Below are 20,314 nucleotides of genomic sequence, written 5' to 3' on the forward strand. Positions count from 1 at the left end.
TGGCAGGAAAAAGAATACATGAATGTCTATTTTGGATTGGGGAATCAGGGAGCATCTCTGAAAAGGTGACATTTAGCTAGTATATTTAATACGCAAGAAAAAATCGTGGTTAATCTTTAAACTTTGTTTTCTTTTAATTAATTTTGCTTACATCCTATCTCAAGTCCATATTTAAGGCAACTCTTTCTTGTCCAGTGAAGTTTTTCTTTTAAATTGACCCTGATTGCCTCCTACATTTTAATAATTGTCTTTTACATGGAAATTTAAATAGTCAAAATATATTATCTTTAGAATTTCTTTTAAGATGTACATGCTTAATAATTGTCCAAGAGGCTTGCTGAGGATTTGCAGTTTTTTATTGCTGCCTTTTTAAGTTTATTTTCTCCTTCAAAAATTTGAAATGTGAGTGGACTGAATATGTGAAGTTTTAGTTTTAATAAGGCAAATATTTTCTTAGCATTTACAGATGATAAATCCCTGGGACATCAGTTATGACCGAAATTACTGAAGGATTTTTGAATTTCCTATGTTTTGAGAGTGAATTGAGTTTAGAATTTGTGATTCTGTTACCTGAGGGAATAGGCAAGAAGATGATTTCAAGTGAACAGTTTGGGAACAACATTTAAGAATTAAAAACAAACAGGGTTCTAGAGCTGAAGGTGGGGTGGTGGAAGTAGTTGAGAAGGCAAAAACAGGAATAAAATTCCATGCAAGGAATTTAATTTTGAGCTGGTCATGGTGGCTCACATCTGTATTCCCAGCACTTTCAGAGGTCAAGGCGGGAAGATCACTGGAACCAGGAGTTTGACACCATCCTGAGCAACATACGGTAGTGGGACCTTGTCTCTACAAAAAATAAAAAAACGTTAGCTGGGTGTGGTGGCACATGCCTGTAATCCCAGCTACTAGGGTGACTGAGGGAGGAGGATCACTTGAGCCTCGGAAGTTGAGGTTGCAGTGTGCCCTAATTGTGTCACTGCACTCCAACCTGACAGCAAGACCCTGTTTCAAACAGAAAAAAAAAAAAAAAATCCAACTTATCAGTTTTTTGCTTCTGGTGTCCTGTGTAGGATCTCTTTGCCTTACTTATTCGAGGTCATGAAGATTTTCTACTATGTTTTCTTTTAAAAAGTTTTATAGTTTATATTGTACATTTTAAGACTTATGATCCACTTTTGACTTTACTTTTTAAAAGATGTGAAGTTTAAGTTGAAGTTTATGTGTTTTGCATATGGATGACCAATTGCTGCAACACCAATTATTGAAAAGACTGTCTTTTCTTTATTGTTCCTTTGGCACATTTGTAAAAAATCAGGTTGCTATACTTGTGTCAGTGTATTTCTGCACTCTATTCTGTTCCACTGAGCTGAGTAGTCTTTCACAAATACTAGTCTATCTGAATTATTGTAATTGTATAGTAATTTAGATTGTTCCTCAGCATGTTTAATATACTGTTCCAGTATCTTCTGGCCTACATACTTCTGAATGATTTGTTAACCTTATTATTATTCCTCTGTAGGTAATGTGTCATTTTGTTCTGGCTGCACTCAAGATTTTCTCTTACCTTTGGTTGTCAAGAGTTTGTACAAGTTTTGTTTGGTTTTCTTACTTAAATAGCTTATTGGATCTATAAATGAATGTTTTCTACTAAACTTGGGATGCTTTGGAACAAAATTTATTGATATATTTTTTCTACCCTTTTCACTCCTCTTCAGGGATTCCAATTACATGTATGTTTGATCTCTTAAATTGTCTCACAGACCTCTTTTGTTCTTTCATCTTTTTTTGTTATTGTTCTCCTTTATTTTCCAGATTTGGTAATATCTATTGTTTTGTCTGTAAGTTCACTAATAGTTTCTTCTACTCTCTCCAAGTTTCTGTTGAACCAACCCATCAAGCAAATTTTGTTTCGTTTATTGTACTTTTCATTTTCAGAATTTATTTGGTCCACTTTTCTGTTGACATTCCTTCTGATAATTTGTTGATAACAGATATTCTTTTAATTCATTGAACATATTTCCTTTTAATTTCTTGAACATAATTTGTAGTAACTGCTTTGATGTTTTTCTCCTAAATGCAGCATCTAGGTCTACTTGGTGACAATTTCTATTGTCACTACTTTTTACCCTGAGTAGGGGGTCACATTTTCTTTTTTGTTGATTTTTGGATAAAAACTGGATATTATAGGTAATATTTGGTAACAACTCTGGATTCCTTTATGTTCTTCTGAGAAATATTGTATTTTTGTGCTAGTAGGCAACTGACTTGCCTGAATTCCAACTTTATACTCTGTCTCTGTTCTATGTTGGTATACAACTGCTGGTAATCTGTTCTTGTGGCTTCCTTTGCTGCTTTTTTTTTAGCTGGCTTTTTGTAGGTCTCTCCGCTGCCTGCCAAATCTGGTGGCCAGCCATGAAATTGGGGAGAGATGGAGCTTATTGATTGTCCAACCTGTTTTTATATGGCAGTTCCCTTTTTCTAAAGAGTTAAATGAGATATTGTGATTGAATGATTATACACATTTTTACTGCATATGAAAAAGATAATGGATTTAGAACAACTGCAATAAAGAAATTAACTGAATATTTTATTGTACAGGTGCAACGGCTAGCAAGGATAATTATCTTTTCATATTTAAACCTGCTAGTGAATTCAAAGAATGACCTGGCTGTGGCTCATATTCTCAATATTCCTGATAGAGGACTAGGAAGAGAAGCCTTCACTGATTTGAAACATGCTGCTCGAGAGAAACAAATGTCTATGTTTTTGGTATGGATGTGTGACATGTTCAAGATTAAGACTCCTTGCACAGTGGATCCATGTACCCTAATATCCTTGCAACTAGGATGAAACAACTTTTAAGTGGTTAATATATGTTCTACCTCTGTATTCGAAAATCCATGGTATTTCCATTTTTTTACCATATCCTTCAAGTTTGGTGAAGGAGAATTTCTCTAAAGCAGTGGTTCCTCGTATGTTCTATATAGTGCTAGCCCTGATAAATTCTCTGTGAATAAATCTTTTCAATGTCAAAATTTTTCTGTTCAATGTTCTTTGAATAAATTTTCCTAAGGGCAAAATGTTTAGAAGTAGTATTTACCCTTATTGGTTATACATAATCCATGATTGTTTATCAAGAGCTCTGAGAAGTCCTGCCATAAAGAAATCTGCTTGTAGCAAATTAAGCTTGTTATTTAATCTGTTGTTTCCTAATTTATCTGACTGTGGAACTTTCCCCTAAATAATTGACATTTCACAGGATTTGTCTTTCTTAGAATGTACTTTGGAAAATAGTGCCTTAGAATATTTCATCTTTGATTGAAATACTCTTATGTACAGCTATCACATATGTATTTTTATCATTGTAACGACAAGTCTTTTGAACTATACATGATCCTAGGATGCGAAAGCTGGGTGGAACTTAATGATTATCTAGTCTATATTTTTATTTTACAAACAGAGAGGCTGAGGCTTAGAAGTATTAAATTGCCCAACCAATTCACCTGTTTAACACAGCAGATCAGTTGAGACTAAAAATTCCTGTTCCATATAACAATTTCAATAGCCAGTAGTCAATCTGTGTTAAAATGTATTCATAATGAGTTATTTGTAGTCAGTAATACATTCTAATTAATGTATACTTTAGCTCTTAATTTGTCCTCTAACTCAGCTCCTCAGTCTCGATCTGCAGCTGAGTGTCATTGCCACCGCACTTGCTGGTATGAATTCTGCATGGTATTTGTTTCTTTGGTTATTTGCTTCTGATTCAGAGTGTTTCATGAGTCATAAAATGTGCTTCATTTTAACTATATACCCAGAATTATATAGATGTACTTAGCTTTATGAAGTAAATTATAGTTTTAACTTAATTATCACTGGACATAACTAAACCATTTGTTTTAAATTATAGGTGGCCACATCATTTATTAGAACAATAGAGCTTGGAGGGAAAGGATATGCACCACCACCATCAGATCCTTTAAGGACACATGTAAAGGGATTGTCTAATTTTATTAGTTTCATTGACAAATTAGATGAGATTCTTGGAGAAATACCAAACCCAAGGTAATGAATTTTCATATATTATGAATCTCTCTTATTAACCTATCTTTAAAACTTTACAGAGTCGGTAGAAATAAGGGATATTGAAATGACCAAGCATCAGACCAAACGGTGGGGAGAAAAAACAAAATCTTGATGACTGAATTATAATCACATGACCTAACCCCCTAAATTTCTACCTATGATTCTGAGTTTTTGCTGAAGTCAAAAGTCACGACCATACTAAATTTGATTTGATTGCCTTTTATATTTTTCTGAAAGAAATAGATTTTTGAGGACTGGAAATGTTCAAATAGATAATTTCTGTATATTTTTTATTTAGCAATAAAGGAAACGTATCAAGAATGAGTAAGAAAATCGACAGAGATATGAAATCTCTATTCTATTTTCTGTTATTTTTCATTTTCTTATGTGCAAATCTTTGGTTCATTTGGGATTTGTTTTTATATGATATTGGAGATAAGAGATTTTTAAAATCTGATAGACTCCCATTTATAATATTAGTGTATTGAATAGTGAGTAAGTTTGGAGGGCAGAAGTGGATTGTATATGCTAGCAATTATGGTGGATCACTGTCAATTGGTTGGTATCCTATAACATAAATAAACATAATCAAAATAGCTGATATTTATTGAACACTTGTTATGTGTCTGACATTGCGCTAAGTTCTTTACTTGGCTTATCATTGGATCATTACAATAATCTTACTTGATAGATATTATTACTATCCCTAATTTAGAGGTGAAGAAACTAAAGCACTGGGATCAGGTGACTTGACCTAGGTTATATTAAGTAGCAGTGTAGGGATCTGAACTCAGTCAGTTCTGACCCTGGCATCCAATCTCTTAATGACTATATCTTGTTCCATGAAACTTCATTCCATTCTAAGATGCTAAGAAGGATTTTTTTCAGGGTTTTATTCTGAATTGCATTCTATCTTCTCACACGTATATTCATTACAAAGAAGTAAATTTGGAAGAGAGTTTTGAAAATAACTTATAGACAAAATCAGTGACATCTTCTGAACTTTCAGATAATATATTTGGGGGCCATTTCTATTGAGATATCAAATACTTAATTTTTAAAAATATTTTTATAAGGCAATATAGATATATTTTGTTAAAGTCAAGTGACACTACAGTCATCTGTCAGTTTTTTTTCTCCTTGGAGATATTCCTTTTAGAGAGTCTCCTGTTGTCTTTATCCAATCTTTGCTTTTGCTTGTTAGGCCTGTGTCAGAGTGGCAACCATAAACCCTCATCATCACCTTGTGAATTTTCTGTCTCTGCCTGTTTCCTGGCTCTTATGACTTTATTTGTAACTGATAAACCCCTTATTTTGTACAAATAGCTTTCTCAGAAAAAAGTAAATGGTAAGCAAATATTTTTATGTTAGTCTCACTTTGCTTGCGTATGATTTTATGTCGTTTCATTTCTCTAAGGTTATTTATATTTAATGTAAAAATATTGTTATCTGCTTCCTGAATGATCTTCGTTTTATCTAGATTGGATGCTTTTCTGTTTTTTACTTGTTTTGCTCTCTTTCATGGTAGAGGTGTTCCCACAATATATGGTGATTCTGAACTGTCCTTTCATATTTAAGAGTGAAGCTCTATAGAGCTGATTAGTAGCTCTGTATAGTGGGCTTAATTATAGCATGATGCCCAGTTGGCTCTTTTGTTGGGTACTTACTCTCCAAATGTCAGTAACTTTAGGTCTTTTCTTTGAGACTTTCCCAAAAATTTCCACAGTGGGATCTTTTAATCTCTGAAAGCTGTGAATCTGGCTAGCAATATTGTGGGATTTGAGATAGGTCCTGGTTGATGCTGAGTTCCACAGTTCCGTATGTTGACTTACTCAATTCCTTTGTTATTAGTTCTGCTGCCCCTGAGTCTGGAGCTTCTCTGGCTTTGTTTCTTTAGAGCAGTACTGCTTCCCATGCTGAGGTGGGAGGGAAGCACTAGCCTGACTGCTCAGAATAGAGGAAGAATGGAGGTGTAAGTGTACCTTATGGAGACCGTCAGCTAGCTTTTCTGTTTTCAACCCCACCTTTACTGTAGCCTTCGGTATTGCCTTCAATTTGTGATGATTTCTGAGTTTGCTTCTTACCAATGTTTCTCTTAGCAGTTACTTAGCTTTTAGCTTTTGTATTCTGGGTACTTAGTTATGACTCAACCATCTGTTTTTATTTTTTTGTACTTTCATGAAACGTCTCTACTCTCATCACCTATTGTTTCCTCTCCATTCTCTTATTCTTCATAGATTGAACTTTTTTGTTTTTTGCTTTTTTGTCATTTTAGTAAAGTTTTGGAAAAGAGCAGAAATAAATGTGTATGTTCAATCCGATGTAATTTGTTATAATTACATGCCTTTTGGAGGAATTTCTGGTTGGGGTCAACAGGGTAGAAGTACATTTGTTTAGAGACATCTAGGGTGAGGGAATAGAATTCTTCAACTTAGCAGCCATTTATTTTGGATATCCTATGTGGTTATAATGAGCAAGTATCTTCTAGAGAAGGTCTTGAGGAAGTGAGTATCTAAGTAGTGAATATCTTCAACTGGGTGTCTGAATAGTCCACTTGAGCAATTTTTGTTATCCTTTTTGTGGTGATTTGTTTTTTTATATTTGTTCTGCAGTAGGTATAGGTTTGTTTTATAAATAAAAAGTAAAATTATTAAAAACTAAAAACATATACCCCATGCATATATTATAATAGATATTAATAGAAGGTGTACAAAGGAAAGGGCAATTGACCTGGGTTTTGGGAGCCAGGGATAAGGGTGTCAGGAATGCTTATCTGGATGAGTGTTATAGTTAATCCTAATTTTGAAGGATGAGCTTGAAGGAGTTAACTAGACATGGTGGGTGGGAGAGTGGATAACCCATTGGGACATTGCTTCACTGGTTATCCATTTTATCTTATAATTTCAACCTCTCCCTTTACTAGTACTTTTCCCACAGTCTATAAGCTTATAAGAAAAAGACAACAGACTGCCTTCTCTGTTTCTTCCAATTCCTTCTCCTTCCATTTGCAGCTCAGATTCTTAAAGAAAATATTTTCCTTTTTTCTGCTTCCCTTTTTGTAATTATTTAATGTGTATTTCTCAATAGACAATGAACTCAATAAGAGTTTATTGTTTTTCTTCACTAATATTCCCTAACCCTAGTACAATTTTTGCTGGAATAAGCAGTCAATATTTGTTTGATTGTCTGTACTTGACTGATTTATACTCCTTCACTTTTTCCCTCTACTGAAGCTATTCTGCCAGTGATCACTTGTGATCTTCTAATTGTCATAGTCTTTGGTTTCTTTTGAGTCTTCAAGTTTAGTCATTTCCTGTTGGAACTCTTTTTTCCTATAAGTTCTGAGATGTCATTCTCTTATTTTCCACCTACCTCTTCATCTACATATATGCAAATTCTTCTAAATCTATATTTCAGTGAAATTCAAACCTCTTTCCTGAATTTGAGAAACATTTCCTCAACTATCTTTAAGGTGGTGCCTCACAGGCAACTCATAGGTCCTAAACTAACTCTTCATCTTTCTCTGCAAAACTGCTTCTCCTCCTGAAGTGATGAAGCTTGTTTCCCATCAGCTTCCAAGCAAGACTCCAGGGTGTATCTTAAATGCATTCACTGACTAAAATCCGTCACTTCTTCACGTTTTTTGATGTTCTTTCTCCTCATGTTTTCCTATAGCTACTATTTTATTTCTAGTGTTTACTGTTTCAGACTTTCGTCCTTTCTTGACTGGATGTTTTCACGTGTCACTGACTTGTCCATTCTGCCTCCAGTCTTGAGTTGCCCTATCCTGTCATCTTCAATGCTGCCAGAGTAATTTTTCTGAAACAGCAAATGTTACTCCCATAATTAACACTTTTCAGTGATTCCATATTTGGTACAGGGTAAAGCCCCAGGAATCTCAATATGATACACAAAATTGCGCTCTAATTCCTGCCCGTCCCACTCTGGCCACTTTATCTTCCTCATCTCTCTCAACCTTAAAACTTAGAGATAAAAATGTGTTTAGCTCTTGTATCTAAAGAAAACTTTTTACTATCTGCCATAAAATAGAAGAATTACACTAATCTTTGAGTCCAAGGAAGGATGGGATAGACAGACTGGGAAGAAATAAAAAGAATTGATTCATACACTCATTGTCCTACTGCCCATTTTTCATGAGGCCATCTTAGCTGTAGGGAGCTGCATTTCTGCACTTTGTCAGTAGATGACACCATCAAATACATAGCATACTTCCACCTGAAAGATGTCTTATATGAGATGTTTCAAGTGAATAGTTTCCTGTTGTTTAGAAGTTGAAAATTCTGTATTTCATGTTTATCACACAACTTTTTAATGCACATCTACATTGTACTGTCATGTGACACTTGATGAGGATATGCTCCAAGAAATGCATTGTTAGGCGATTTCATCATTGTGCATACATCATCGCATGTACTTAACACAAACCGGCATGATATGGCCTGCTACACACATAGGCTATATGGCATAGCCTATTGTTGCTAGGCTACAAACCTGTATGGCCTGTTACTGTATCAAATGCTGTAGGCAACTGCAACACAATGTTATGTGTGTGGCTAAGGATATCTAAACATAGAAAAGGTCCTGATCAGAATGCACTATAAAAAGTCAACATAGATAAGCATATGGTACTTGCCATGATTGGAGTCTGCAGCATTTGAAGTTGCTCTGGATGAGTGGTGAGTGAATATGAAGGCCTGGAACATTATTATAAATTACTGTAGACTTTATACACGTTATAAACCTGGGCTACACTAAATTTATAAAGCAAATTTTTCTTTCTTGAAGAATACATTACACTTAGCTTGCTGTAACTTTATGAACTTTAAAATTTTTTTGACTTTATGAATTTTTAAAAATTTTGAAACTTTTTGACTCTTGTAATAACACTTAGCTTAAAACACAAATACATTGTACAGCTGTACACATTTTTTTCTCTGTATCTTTATTCTATAAGCTTTTTTCTATTTTTTTTTCTTTTTAAATTTTTTTTGTTTAAAATTAAGAAACAAGCATACACATAACACAGGATTATCAATATCACTATCTTCCATCTCCACATCTTGTCCCACTGGAAGATCTTCAGGGGCAATAACACCCCTGGAGGTGTCATCTCCTATAGTCATACCACCTCCTTCAGGAATACCTCCTGAAGGAACTGCCTGAGGCTGTTTTACAGTTAGTGGGGTTTTTTTTTCATAAATAGAAGGAGTACACTCTAAAATAATGATAAAAGATAGAGCAAATACATAAACTAGTTAGATAGCTGTTTATTATAATGATCAAGTGTTATGTATTATACATAATTATATGCACTATACTTTTATATGACTGGCAGCACAGCAGGTTTGTTTACACAAGCATCACCACAAACACATGAGTGATGTGTAGAGCTATGATGCTACAATGTTACATCACTACGCAATAGGAATTTTTCAGCTCCATTATAATATTATGGAACCACCATCATATGTGTAGTCTGTTGCTGACCGTAATGTCATTACACAACACATAACTATGTATATTGGACTAAATATACATGTGTAGAGTGTTAAATCTCATTGAAATTATTTAATCTAATCTCCCAATGTTAAAACTTTTCATATTTAAACATATTTCAGAAATACTTTTCATACAGTTTATGTGGCACCTTTAATAACATTTAATTTTTAAAGGTAAAATTTACTTCAACAAATATTTATCAAATTCTTCAGTTTAGTACAAAAAAACCAGTCACTTTATTTAGGAAAGTGAAGATAGTAATTACATTGAAGTATTACCAATCATTTGTCTGTATTATTGCTTAGTGTTCTCTTCCAGTTACTTTATTTTGGTACAAGCTTGGGGATTCAGTTGTGCTTTTCCTCAGCAGCCTCATGTTTCTCTTTCTGCCCCGGGGCAGTAGTGTGATGCAGTTAGGAGTCAGGTGCTCAGTTTGCCTCTTTCTCAACTAAATTCTCCTATCAATGTTTATCCAGAATGGCCATAATATATCTTCTGGGAAGCACTCCTGAATACCTCCTCCTTCTCTCTACTTCTTCACTCAAACTCCTTTATACTTTCAGTAGTTTATTGCCTCATAATCACTTGTGAGCTCTTAAAGAGAAAGATTTTATTCATTTTTGTATTGCCAGTGAACAGCATAAATATCCTGATGTATTAGTTAAAACTTCTGGAATTTCTAGTCTCTAGAAGCAAGAATTTGAATTAAGCCACTGTGTTGCTGAGCAGATACTAGAAGCCAACCTAATGGTGGCTCTAGAAGTGAGTATATAGTAATAGAGTAGTCAGAGCACTACTGTTTGGGTTATTTTGCCAGGGGTTCAAAATGTTGACCTTGGCAAGTCTCCAAAATACAAGTCTTATTTTTTTCCTAAAATACAATTCAGCCAGTGAATTACATCATCTTTAAAATTTAGCATTTTTGTCTTGTAGAAGGAATAAGAAAAGGAGGTCAAAGGTGACTTTCCTAATATCATTTAAAGCATTTATTTTTGTTCTTATAATTAGCACTAAGACACTTTCAGATTTTATTAACCATTTGAATCTTTTCCAAAACTCTATTCTATTAGAGATTAATTCCCAGGAAAAGCATATAATGTTAATTATGTTTTCATTTTGTCTACATTTCATGTAGTTCACAGCTGAAAAGGGAAGTCCTTTTCAGGACTTCTATAATTCTTTCTATATGTGAAAGAATTCCTAGCGTCTGCTCAGACTTCTGATTACAGAAGTTTGGCAGACTAGGCCCTCAGCTTGTTTCTTCCATTGAAAATAATTAATAATGTTGGATAGCATATTTCAAAAATGCTTCTTAAATGCATTGGTAAGTAGGCAAATGTAATGAAAATACAGGTCAAAAATAGGTGAAGGAGGAAAGCTAGAGAGACAAGTCAAGAAGGGAAGCTAGCTTTTAGACAGCCCAAGAACCGGCCAACGTGGGGAGATGAATAGGAAACACCCACTCTACAGGGCTAAGCCCTCAGTTTAAAGATAAATTAAGAATAAGGACTTTAACTTGACAAAAGTGTTTCTATAAAAACCGAGTTAATGGTAAAATGTTTTAGCATTCAGCTTAAGAATAAGACAAGAGTTTCTGTTGTCATTGTTTCTTTTCAACATAGCATCAGATATCCAATTCAATGTAGTAAGACAAAAAGAAATAGGAGATATAACAAAAAAATAAAATCCTTTTTGATGATAATATGGCTAATGGCTAATTATATAGAAAACCTCAAGAATCTAAAGGCAAATTATTAAAATTGGCAGTAGAGTTTAAGAGTTTTGCTGGACACAAGGCCAATAAATGAAGTGCAACTGAATTTCTGTATCATTACTAAATAGAAGGAAAAAAACTTCAAAAATATAAAGTACATAGAATAAATCTAGTAAAAACCATACTAGCTTCTTCTTCCTTGGAAGGTTCAGACTGAACGTGAAAGTCCTTGCTTGTCCTCTTCCACCTTGTTGCTAGACCAGAGCTTTGTATCCTGATCACAGTGCTACTAGATGTTTGTCATTTGGATGTTATCCTGCTTGTTTGCTATGCACAGCTTTCAACTTACCACACCAGCTCTGATTGGTTCCTTTTTGAGGGAGAGATTGGGTGGTACTTGGAGATTTTTCTCTATTCAATAAGATGTTTTTCAGGGTATCTAGTATGCCATTGTGTAAGTAGACACCTCCTAAGTACTTTTGTATTACAAATAATCATGTGAATAATAGTAAACTATATATCATTTGTCTTACTATTAAAAACTTTATATTGTTGCATATGATAGTATTCATTTATTCAACAAACATACATCAATCATCTCTTCTGTGTGTCAAATGCAAACTGACAATGTGAAGATTAGTAAAATATGATTGCTTTCTCAAGGAGCTGATTTTTTCATGACTTTTTCTTCACCCTTGCCTAATCATAAGAATCACCTGCAGTATTTCTAAAACAATGCAAACATTCAGTGCTCTTCTCTGGAGATTGTAATTTTGTAGGATGGGATCTGAAGTTGATGTTTTAAACAAATGCTCGATATGAGTCTGATGATCAGGAAAATACATTGTCATCATACACTAAGTCTCTCTGCAGTTTTCTTCTAACTTCCCTCTTTTATCTGGACCAGCTATTTAAATGTGAACGATCATATTTCTAGTGCTTGTTAGGGAACCTGGCATTTCATAAAACATACAACCTGGCAATAAGGCAGTGAGGGTGAAAATTTTATTTCATGATTTCCTTTTTGCCACTACAAAAGAGAAGTTTAATAGCATATCCAAGGTTGAAAGTGGCAGAGCTGTGATTTGTGCTCAGGCAGCCTCACTTCATGGTCTGTAGTCAGACCAGACCAAAGGCTGCACTGTGCAACCTTTCCAGTGATATCCCTAGGGATGGGATCTCTTGGCTTTAAAATAAAATCCTCTTCTTTTGGACATACCTCATTTCTTTCTTAAAATGGACTGAAATCCTTCCTTATATGTTTCTCACATTTGTCCTTTAAAGCAGAAGCTGCAACCCAAACTCTTAGATTGAGGTGTGGCATAAAGAAACATCAATTTCTCAGGTTTTTTTAAAAACACTTGTCTGTTGGCCATACTTGGTCCAATTTCTTTTTTGCTTTAGATCAGTACTAACTTGCTTGGTTTCCTCTTCCATAGAATAACCTGTCACTTATTGGAATGCAATATCATGTTTTTCAGGTCAGTTTCCTTTCTCCCTGTCTCTTCCCTGCAGAACACCATGTGTTCTTGGACAAACCATTTAACCTTTATGGGACTCGGTTATCTCATTTGTGATTTATGGATAATAATATCAACTTACTGAATTGGTTTTAAGATTAAATTAATGTAAGAATCTAGGTATTCAATGAGAGGTAACTGTTTTTGTTATTTTAGTTGTATCTAAAGGTATATATTTTAAATATATTGCATGTATATAACCACTTCTGAACCTGTTATCATATTTCACATATAACTAAATTATTTCTCTTCAGCTTTCAAATCAAGGAAGAAGTAACTTGTTGAAATGACTTGCTTTTAGACAGACTTTTACAATTTTTTCCCAATGGTCCTCATCTTTTTCTTAAATGCTTTAACTGATTTGTAAGATCAAAGCTATATTCTTTGAAAAGTGTTGATTAACTCTGAAAATTGTATTTTCAAGTCTGTAAGCATATTGTTATTTGTAATACTGTTATAAGGCAATCTTATTTCTATTTGCAGCCTTGCAGGGGGTCAGATATTATCAGTGATAAGGATGCAGCTGATTAAAGGCCAGAACAGCAGGGATCCTTTTTACAAAGCGATAGAGGAAGTTGCTCAGGATTTGGATTTCAGGATTAAAAATATTATCAATTCTCAAGAAGGTGTTGTAGCTGTTAGCACTACTGACATCAGTCCTGCTCGGGTAATGAGCTTTTTATTTTTCATTATCCTTTTATACAAATCATTATCTCTTGTATTTATTGTAGAAATGGTTTATTATTGCTACTTAAGTCAGAAGAGTGTGTTTCCTATGCTCTAAAATGATGTTGAAAATGTAAGTTTCTCAATAGGATTACTTAGGATTATATGTTCAACTTGGGTAAATTATCACATATTTTGGGCAGATTTCTGAATTTGTTAAAGTAAGGCATTGGGTAATCTCTGGTATTCATTTTAGTACTAAAATCTTACAATTCTTGATGGATATTCAAGTGTTTTATGATATTTTTCTATAGATACTCTTAAAAACAATTATTTTCCCATTTACTCAGATATAAGAGCCTGTTTTTTCTGTTTCTGACTTTAATAGTAAGCATCGTATTAGGACAACAGTCCTGTTAGAAATTGCTTCCATTCAGCAGTTTACTTTTCTTTTATCTCTGCGATCTCTTATTTTCTACCTCCATTCTCAGTCTATTACAACCTGTAGCTGGCAGTTTTTAAACTGTATATTCCCAGAACATTTACTTATTCTTAATTTTTTATGCAGATAATCAAATAGAATGGATTCTAACCCACAGCATTATAGGAGAAATTGACTACTGTGTTTTTAGAACAGAATTTTAGAGTAGAATAGTTCATTTATTGCAATTTATTCAATTTTTCTGAAGGCCCCTTATCACTAGGTATGATTATGATAGCCAGTGTATGAAGAAAGACTTTTGCTTAGTTTTTATTATTTATCATTCATTCACTCACTCAAAGCCCTCTGGGACCACTTTTAGCTATTTTTCTATAACAATGCTTGTTTTTAGATTTACTTTGAAGGCGGGGAAGATTCAGGGATGTTGCCCTGTGTGTTTCATGTGTGTTAACACTTCCTGATGAGTAGTTTGGCTCCAGTGACAACCGGGTTATTACTATAAGTATAAATCAGGAATTGTCACCTTCAAATAATTAACATCAATTGCTTCCATTTCTTGGCAGAAGAAGTAAAGATACTAACAATCTCGTTCTTAGTTTCATGTTTTTAACCAAATCAGAGACCTTTGAAAGATATAATCAAGTAGTACTCATGAAGTTACTATTAAGCAACATGGAATTCTCTGGTACTAACGAAAAATATCTGTGAAGCACCAGATTGTGATAGGCAATTTGTTACAGTTCCAGTGGAGCTATATACATTATAGTTCACCTGGTAGCCTGAGTCTGCCAACAGAGAAATAAGGCCAAGACGATATTGATGAAAGCTGAAGAAACTGGCACAGTTTACAACAGATGGCCCCAGAAGATGCAGCTTTAATATCTAGGCATAATGTCCAGCAACCCTCTGGGTTAGGCATTATCATTGCCTCTATTTTTTCAGGGTGTTTAAGAACAGAGAAGTCAAGCACCTTCTCTAGAATTATACAGGATATACAACTGATAAGTTGGTATCAATTCCAGCCAGAAATGCCTTCAGAGTTTGTGCTTACATGTATCTATACTTAATATTTTTTATTGTAAAATATATAATTATTCTATCCTAGTCATGAAGTTTTTTCAGCTTTCCCTTTTTAATAAGCTTTATATCTATTACTGCTATCTTAGTTCAGAACCCTCTATTTCTAAACTGATCTATTATAGCCTTTAATTTGTGGTCCTGTCTCCAGATTTTATAACATTTGTATCTTGCAATATATTTTCCACATTGCCATTGTTGATTCTTTAAAATCTAAATAGCATCATTTTACTTCCTTGCTTAATAAAGCAAGAGATTTTTCTCTGCAATAGACTGGCTTATAACTTCTTGACATGATATACAAAGTTTCCCAGGCTCACATCATATCATTTCCCCACTTTTACCTTATTCTTCAGCCATGCCATGCTACCTGATCCTCTGAAAGCACCATGCTTTCTTCTTCCTCCAGCTGCCTCCTCCACTGTGGAATCATCTTTGTTGCCAGGGTACCCCTTTTGTACTCCCACTGCACTGTGTATACATTTATTAGAAATAGCACTTAGCATTCTGTAATGCAATTTTCAGTTACTTATTTATCTTATCAAGGAAGCTATGGGTTCTTTGAAGGCAGTGGTTGTCACCTTTGGAGCTGTGGTTGTCACCTTTAAACACAGTGCTTGGGACATAATATATACTTATCAATGATTATTAAATGAATGAATGTCAACTAGCTTTTCATTTTTGTATTTGATCTTTACAGTCATCCATGGGGCCTGTATTTAGATGGCCAGAACCTCATCCGTCTTTGACGGATGAGAAAAATAAATTGAGATGTTAAGTCATGGGGTTGATGTCACATAGCTAGATAGTGGCTCAATTTTTCTGACTCAGAGCCTGTTGTTATTTTGACCAGAACCTAATGTCTTCTTTTGATGCTATTATTTTTGTATATCTGGAATTGGTAAGGTTGATTATAGCATGACTTAAGGAAAAAATGGTCACCTGACTTAAGGAAAAATGGTTACATGCCTTACAGCCACTTATTATAGCTGATGTTTTATTATTTCAACAATAGAAGAAAGAGGCTAGTGGCACAGGGAATGGAAAAGTGTGGCCATTCACTCAGCTGGGGTGATTATTACATTTACTTAAAATTATTTTTTGTCTTAGCCAAAATCTCATGCCATAAACCATGGCACTGCATACTGTGGCAGAGATACTGTGAAAACCTTACTAGTTCTTTTGGATGAAGAAGCAGCTAGTATTCCTACCAAAAACAAAGCAGAGCTTTTATATGATGAGGAAAACACCATTCATCATAATGGAATTTCTATTCTTACACTTTTTAGGTAAGTAATGTGGAAGTTATGTGTATTACAAATGTTAATTCTAGAGAATTATAAAAAATATGCTTATGGTGGGGGACTTAGAAACTATAGAAATTGTGAAGAAAGAAAATAAAAGTTAATTAAAGGGAGATTGAACATTTGAATTCAGAGGTTATATGTAAAAGAAGTAATATTTTATGAGAGTACAGCATGAGAGGTGTCTTTGGTTTCAGTGTTGTTTTAAGTTCTTCTTTTCTTGCTTTGAAAATATGTATTTCCTTTGCTGTGTGTCAAAAATTTTGCTAAATGTTTTCAGTTAAATTATTTCAGCCTTCCCAACCACCATGTTCATAAGTGAAGAATTAGAGACTCCACTTTATAAGTGAAGAATTAGAGGCTTGAGAGATATTAAGTAATTTGCCCAAGTAAGGTATGTTAGCAATTAGCAAGAGTGTCTTTCCTAAAGCCTGAGGCCTATGCTACCAGGATTGCTAGTCTGCCTAAAATAAGAAACAGCACATACCAAACTTACACTGGAATTGACAGCTCCTGGTTCTTCTTCAAATTATGCAGAAAAATATTTACCCAATTAATGCTGGTATTATGTATAAGACATTGATGCTGTCTTAGTCTACTCAGGCTGCTATAACAAAATACTATAGACTGAGTGGCTTCAACAACAGAAACCTATTTTCTCTTTGGGCTGGAAGTGGAGATCAGGGTGCCAGCATGGGGAGGGCTGATGAGGGCTTTCTCCTTGGGATACAGGTGACTACCTTTTTGCTGTGTGCTCACATGTCCTTTCCTTGGTAGAAGCACATGGAGAGAGATCGCTTTATCTTCTTATAAGGCCAGCTGTCCTGTTGGATTCAGATCCCACCTATGTGACCTCATTTAGTCTTAATTACCTCCTAAAAGCCCTGTCTCCAAATACAGTCAAATTTGGGAGTTAAGCCTTCAACTTATATTTATTGGGGTGATGCAATTTCATCTGTAGCAGATACTCTCCAGTTTTAATGATTGGGTTAGTCATTGAGTAGGTTGATATTTTTAATTAATAGGACATTCACTAAGAAACATTAAAATTTTTAGAACAACCACTTAAAATTGTATTTACTACACTGCAGAGAATTTTCACAAAATTATCTTACTGTTTGATCTCTTCTATTTTCTACTGAAGCTATTCTGGCTTCATGTATTCTCTCCTGTGCTTCGATATCCCTTCTCTTCTCTTCTAACAGAAGTTTTACAGTGGTCTGTCATTCAGTGTTGTCATCTAATTCCTCTAAATCTCATCTTCTTTACCAACTTCCATGACTGTTTTTTATATCTGACATGAAATAATTCTTCCACATTCTACCTCAGAATGCCCAAATATTTTATTAACGATGAATATTTTTATCAGTGATTTACTTATACCTGGTACTGAAATCCCAGAAAGCAGTAAAAAGAAAAAAAAAAAATGAACCCTTTTTTTTCCCTCTTTTTATCTTCTGTTTAACAAGTTTGCTTTTAGGTAGAAATATAAATAATGTCAATTTTCTCTCAGATTGAATTCATTTTCTTAGACAAAGTTATTTTTCTTTCATAATTTTTTTTTTCTAACAAATTTAATCCTAGAGTCCATTTTAAAAAGGGATTTTTCTAGGCCAGACGTGGTGGCTTATGCTAATAATCCCAGAGCTTTAGGAGGCCAAGGCAGTAGCATTGCCTGAGACCAGGAGTGTGAGGTCAATCTGTGCAACATAATAAGACACTTTCTCTGCAAAAATAAAAAAGAATTAGCCAGTGTGGTGTCTCATGCCTGTAGTCCCAGCTACTTGGGAGCCTAGGATTGCTTGAGGCTGCAGTGAGCTATGATTGCACCACTATGCTCTATCCTGGGCAACAGAGCAAGACTCTGTTCTCTTAAAAAAAAAAAAAAAAAGAAAGATTTTTCTTTACTTAATCGTGTCACTGAACACATTGCTGTTGTTTACAATTTGGATTCTACATTCACATTTCTAATTGTCATTGTGCAGACAAGCTCTGGTCTGTGGTAAAGTAAATGGACTACACTGAAATGATAAAATTAAGGACAAGGGGGTATATCAATTTAAGGTTGTCAACTATTCTTTCTTAGGGTAGGCTATTTTTATTCTTGCGTAATAGTCATTTGGGTCAAGGGGGTTCTGACTCTGGCTCTATTAAGCCAAAAGGGATTAATTTATTAAGGTGTACAAGTTGGTCTGAATCCAAAACTGTAAGATGGGTCTTCTCCATTGTACCTTCCCTGACTCTCCTATTTCCGTGTTTTTCTCTTTTGAATTCCCATACTATTTTGAATTTTAGTTATGTGGATTTCTTATGTTCTTTACTTAGACTTTAGGATGCTTGCATATAAGACCAATAAATTAGTCAACTTTCTGTTCTTCACAGTATCTTGTATAGTGCCTTACAGCTAGTAGAAGCTCATGAAATATTTAGTTACTGGATTAATTAAGCAAATTATTAATATTTAGGATTTTCAGAATGGAAATACTGACACTTTTATAAAGAAAAGTCATGTGTTGTTTAATGATGGGGATACATTCTGATAAAGACATCATTAGGCAATTTTGCATATGAACATTATACAGTATACTTACACAAACTTAAATGGTATAGCCTATTACACACCTAGGCTACAAACCTGTACAGTATGTTATTGTACTAAATAGTATAAGGAAATAGTAACATAAAGGTAAGTATTTACATGATAGGAATTTTTCAGCTTCATTATAATCTTACGGCATCACTGTCAAATATGTGATATGTTGTTGACCAAGATGTCATTATGCAGCACATACATGACTGTATTATAAACACATAGATTCAGTTGTCCTTTAAGTGTGGTTTTGTGTAGGAGGGGGGCAGATACTAGCTTAAAAGCCACTTTGGTTTATAAGTGTCTTCATTTGTTCAGGCTGTTGTAGCAAAACACCCCAGACTAGATAATTTCTAAGTAAAATAAATTTGTTTCCCATAGTTCTGGAGTCTTGAAGTCTAAGATCAAAGCTCCAGCAGATTTGGTGTCTGATGAGGGCCTCTTCCCCATAGATGGTATTTTACTGGGTTTTCACGTGGCTGGGAAGACTGAAGGGCAAAAAGTGCTCCCACAAACCTTTTCATAAGGGCACTAATCCCATTCATGAGGACAGAATCCTCATGATTTAATCACCCTGAAAGACCTCACCTCTTAATACCATACATGGTCCCCAATTTATGATACTTTAATGTGTGATTTTACGATTCCCACAACTTTACAATTGTGTGAAAGCTATACACAATCAGTAGAAACTGTGCCTCGAATTTTGAATTTGGGTCTTTTCCTGAGCTAGCAATATGTGGAACAGTATTCTCTCATAATTCTGGGCAGCAGCAGTAAACCACAGTACTCAGACAGACACACATACTCTCCTGTGTTGCCTGATGATTTTGCCCAACAGATACTGGAATGTACTAATTCCATGTTTAAGATAGGCTAGGCTAAGCTATGAGATTCAGTAGATTGGGTGTATTAAATGCATTTTGACTTAACAGTATTTTCAATTTATGATGAGTTTATCTGGAGGTAATCCTATCATAAGTTGAGGAAAAACTGTGTTGTATTGGGAATTAAGTTTCAATGTGAATTTTGGAGGGAAACAAACATTCCAACCATAGTAATAAATTTTTGCCTTTTTTTTTTGACATAGGTCTCCCACACAAGTGAATAACTCGATAAAACCCCTAAGAGAGCGCATCTGTAAGTCAATGCAAGAGAAAAAAATTAAGGTACAATTTAATGCATGCCATAAAAATGGCAGACATTGTTTTATTTTTAGAAGAAATAAATACATAAAGCTGAGCTGTGTATTGTAAATATTGTAAACACTGTATATGACACAATAGGAATTTAAATGGAAAATGAGTTATGACAGTTGACATTGCAAAGACTGTCCTCTTATACAGTCTTGACTAATCTGTTTCTGGTTTGCTTAATCCACTGGACCTAAAAAGG

The 20,314-nt window shown here is 34.4% G+C and overlaps 1 protein-coding gene across 1 annotated transcript in view; it reads left to right on the forward strand.

Annotated features, from left to right (window-relative positions):
* LOC108294803 (PARP1 binding protein) overlaps window positions 1-20,314 on the forward strand; it is a 69,846-nt gene that overhangs the window by 33,262 nt on the left and 16,270 nt on the right. The window contains exons 5-9 of the mRNA XM_017516789.2: window positions 2,599-2,769; window positions 3,911-4,065; window positions 13,324-13,507; window positions 16,136-16,314; window positions 20,010-20,088. Coding sequence (XP_017372278.1) covers window positions 2,599-2,769; window positions 3,911-4,065; window positions 13,324-13,507; window positions 16,136-16,314; window positions 20,010-20,088 — 768 coding nt within the window. The remainder of the gene's footprint in view (window positions 1-2,598; window positions 2,770-3,910; window positions 4,066-13,323; window positions 13,508-16,135; window positions 16,315-20,009; window positions 20,089-20,314) is intronic.

This window comes from Cebus imitator, unplaced genomic scaffold, assembly GCF_001604975.1.
Source record: "Cebus imitator isolate Cc_AM_T3 unplaced genomic scaffold, Cebus_imitator-1.0 Scaffold18, whole genome shotgun sequence".
NCBI lineage: Eukaryota > Metazoa > Chordata > Mammalia > Primates > Cebidae > Cebus > Cebus imitator.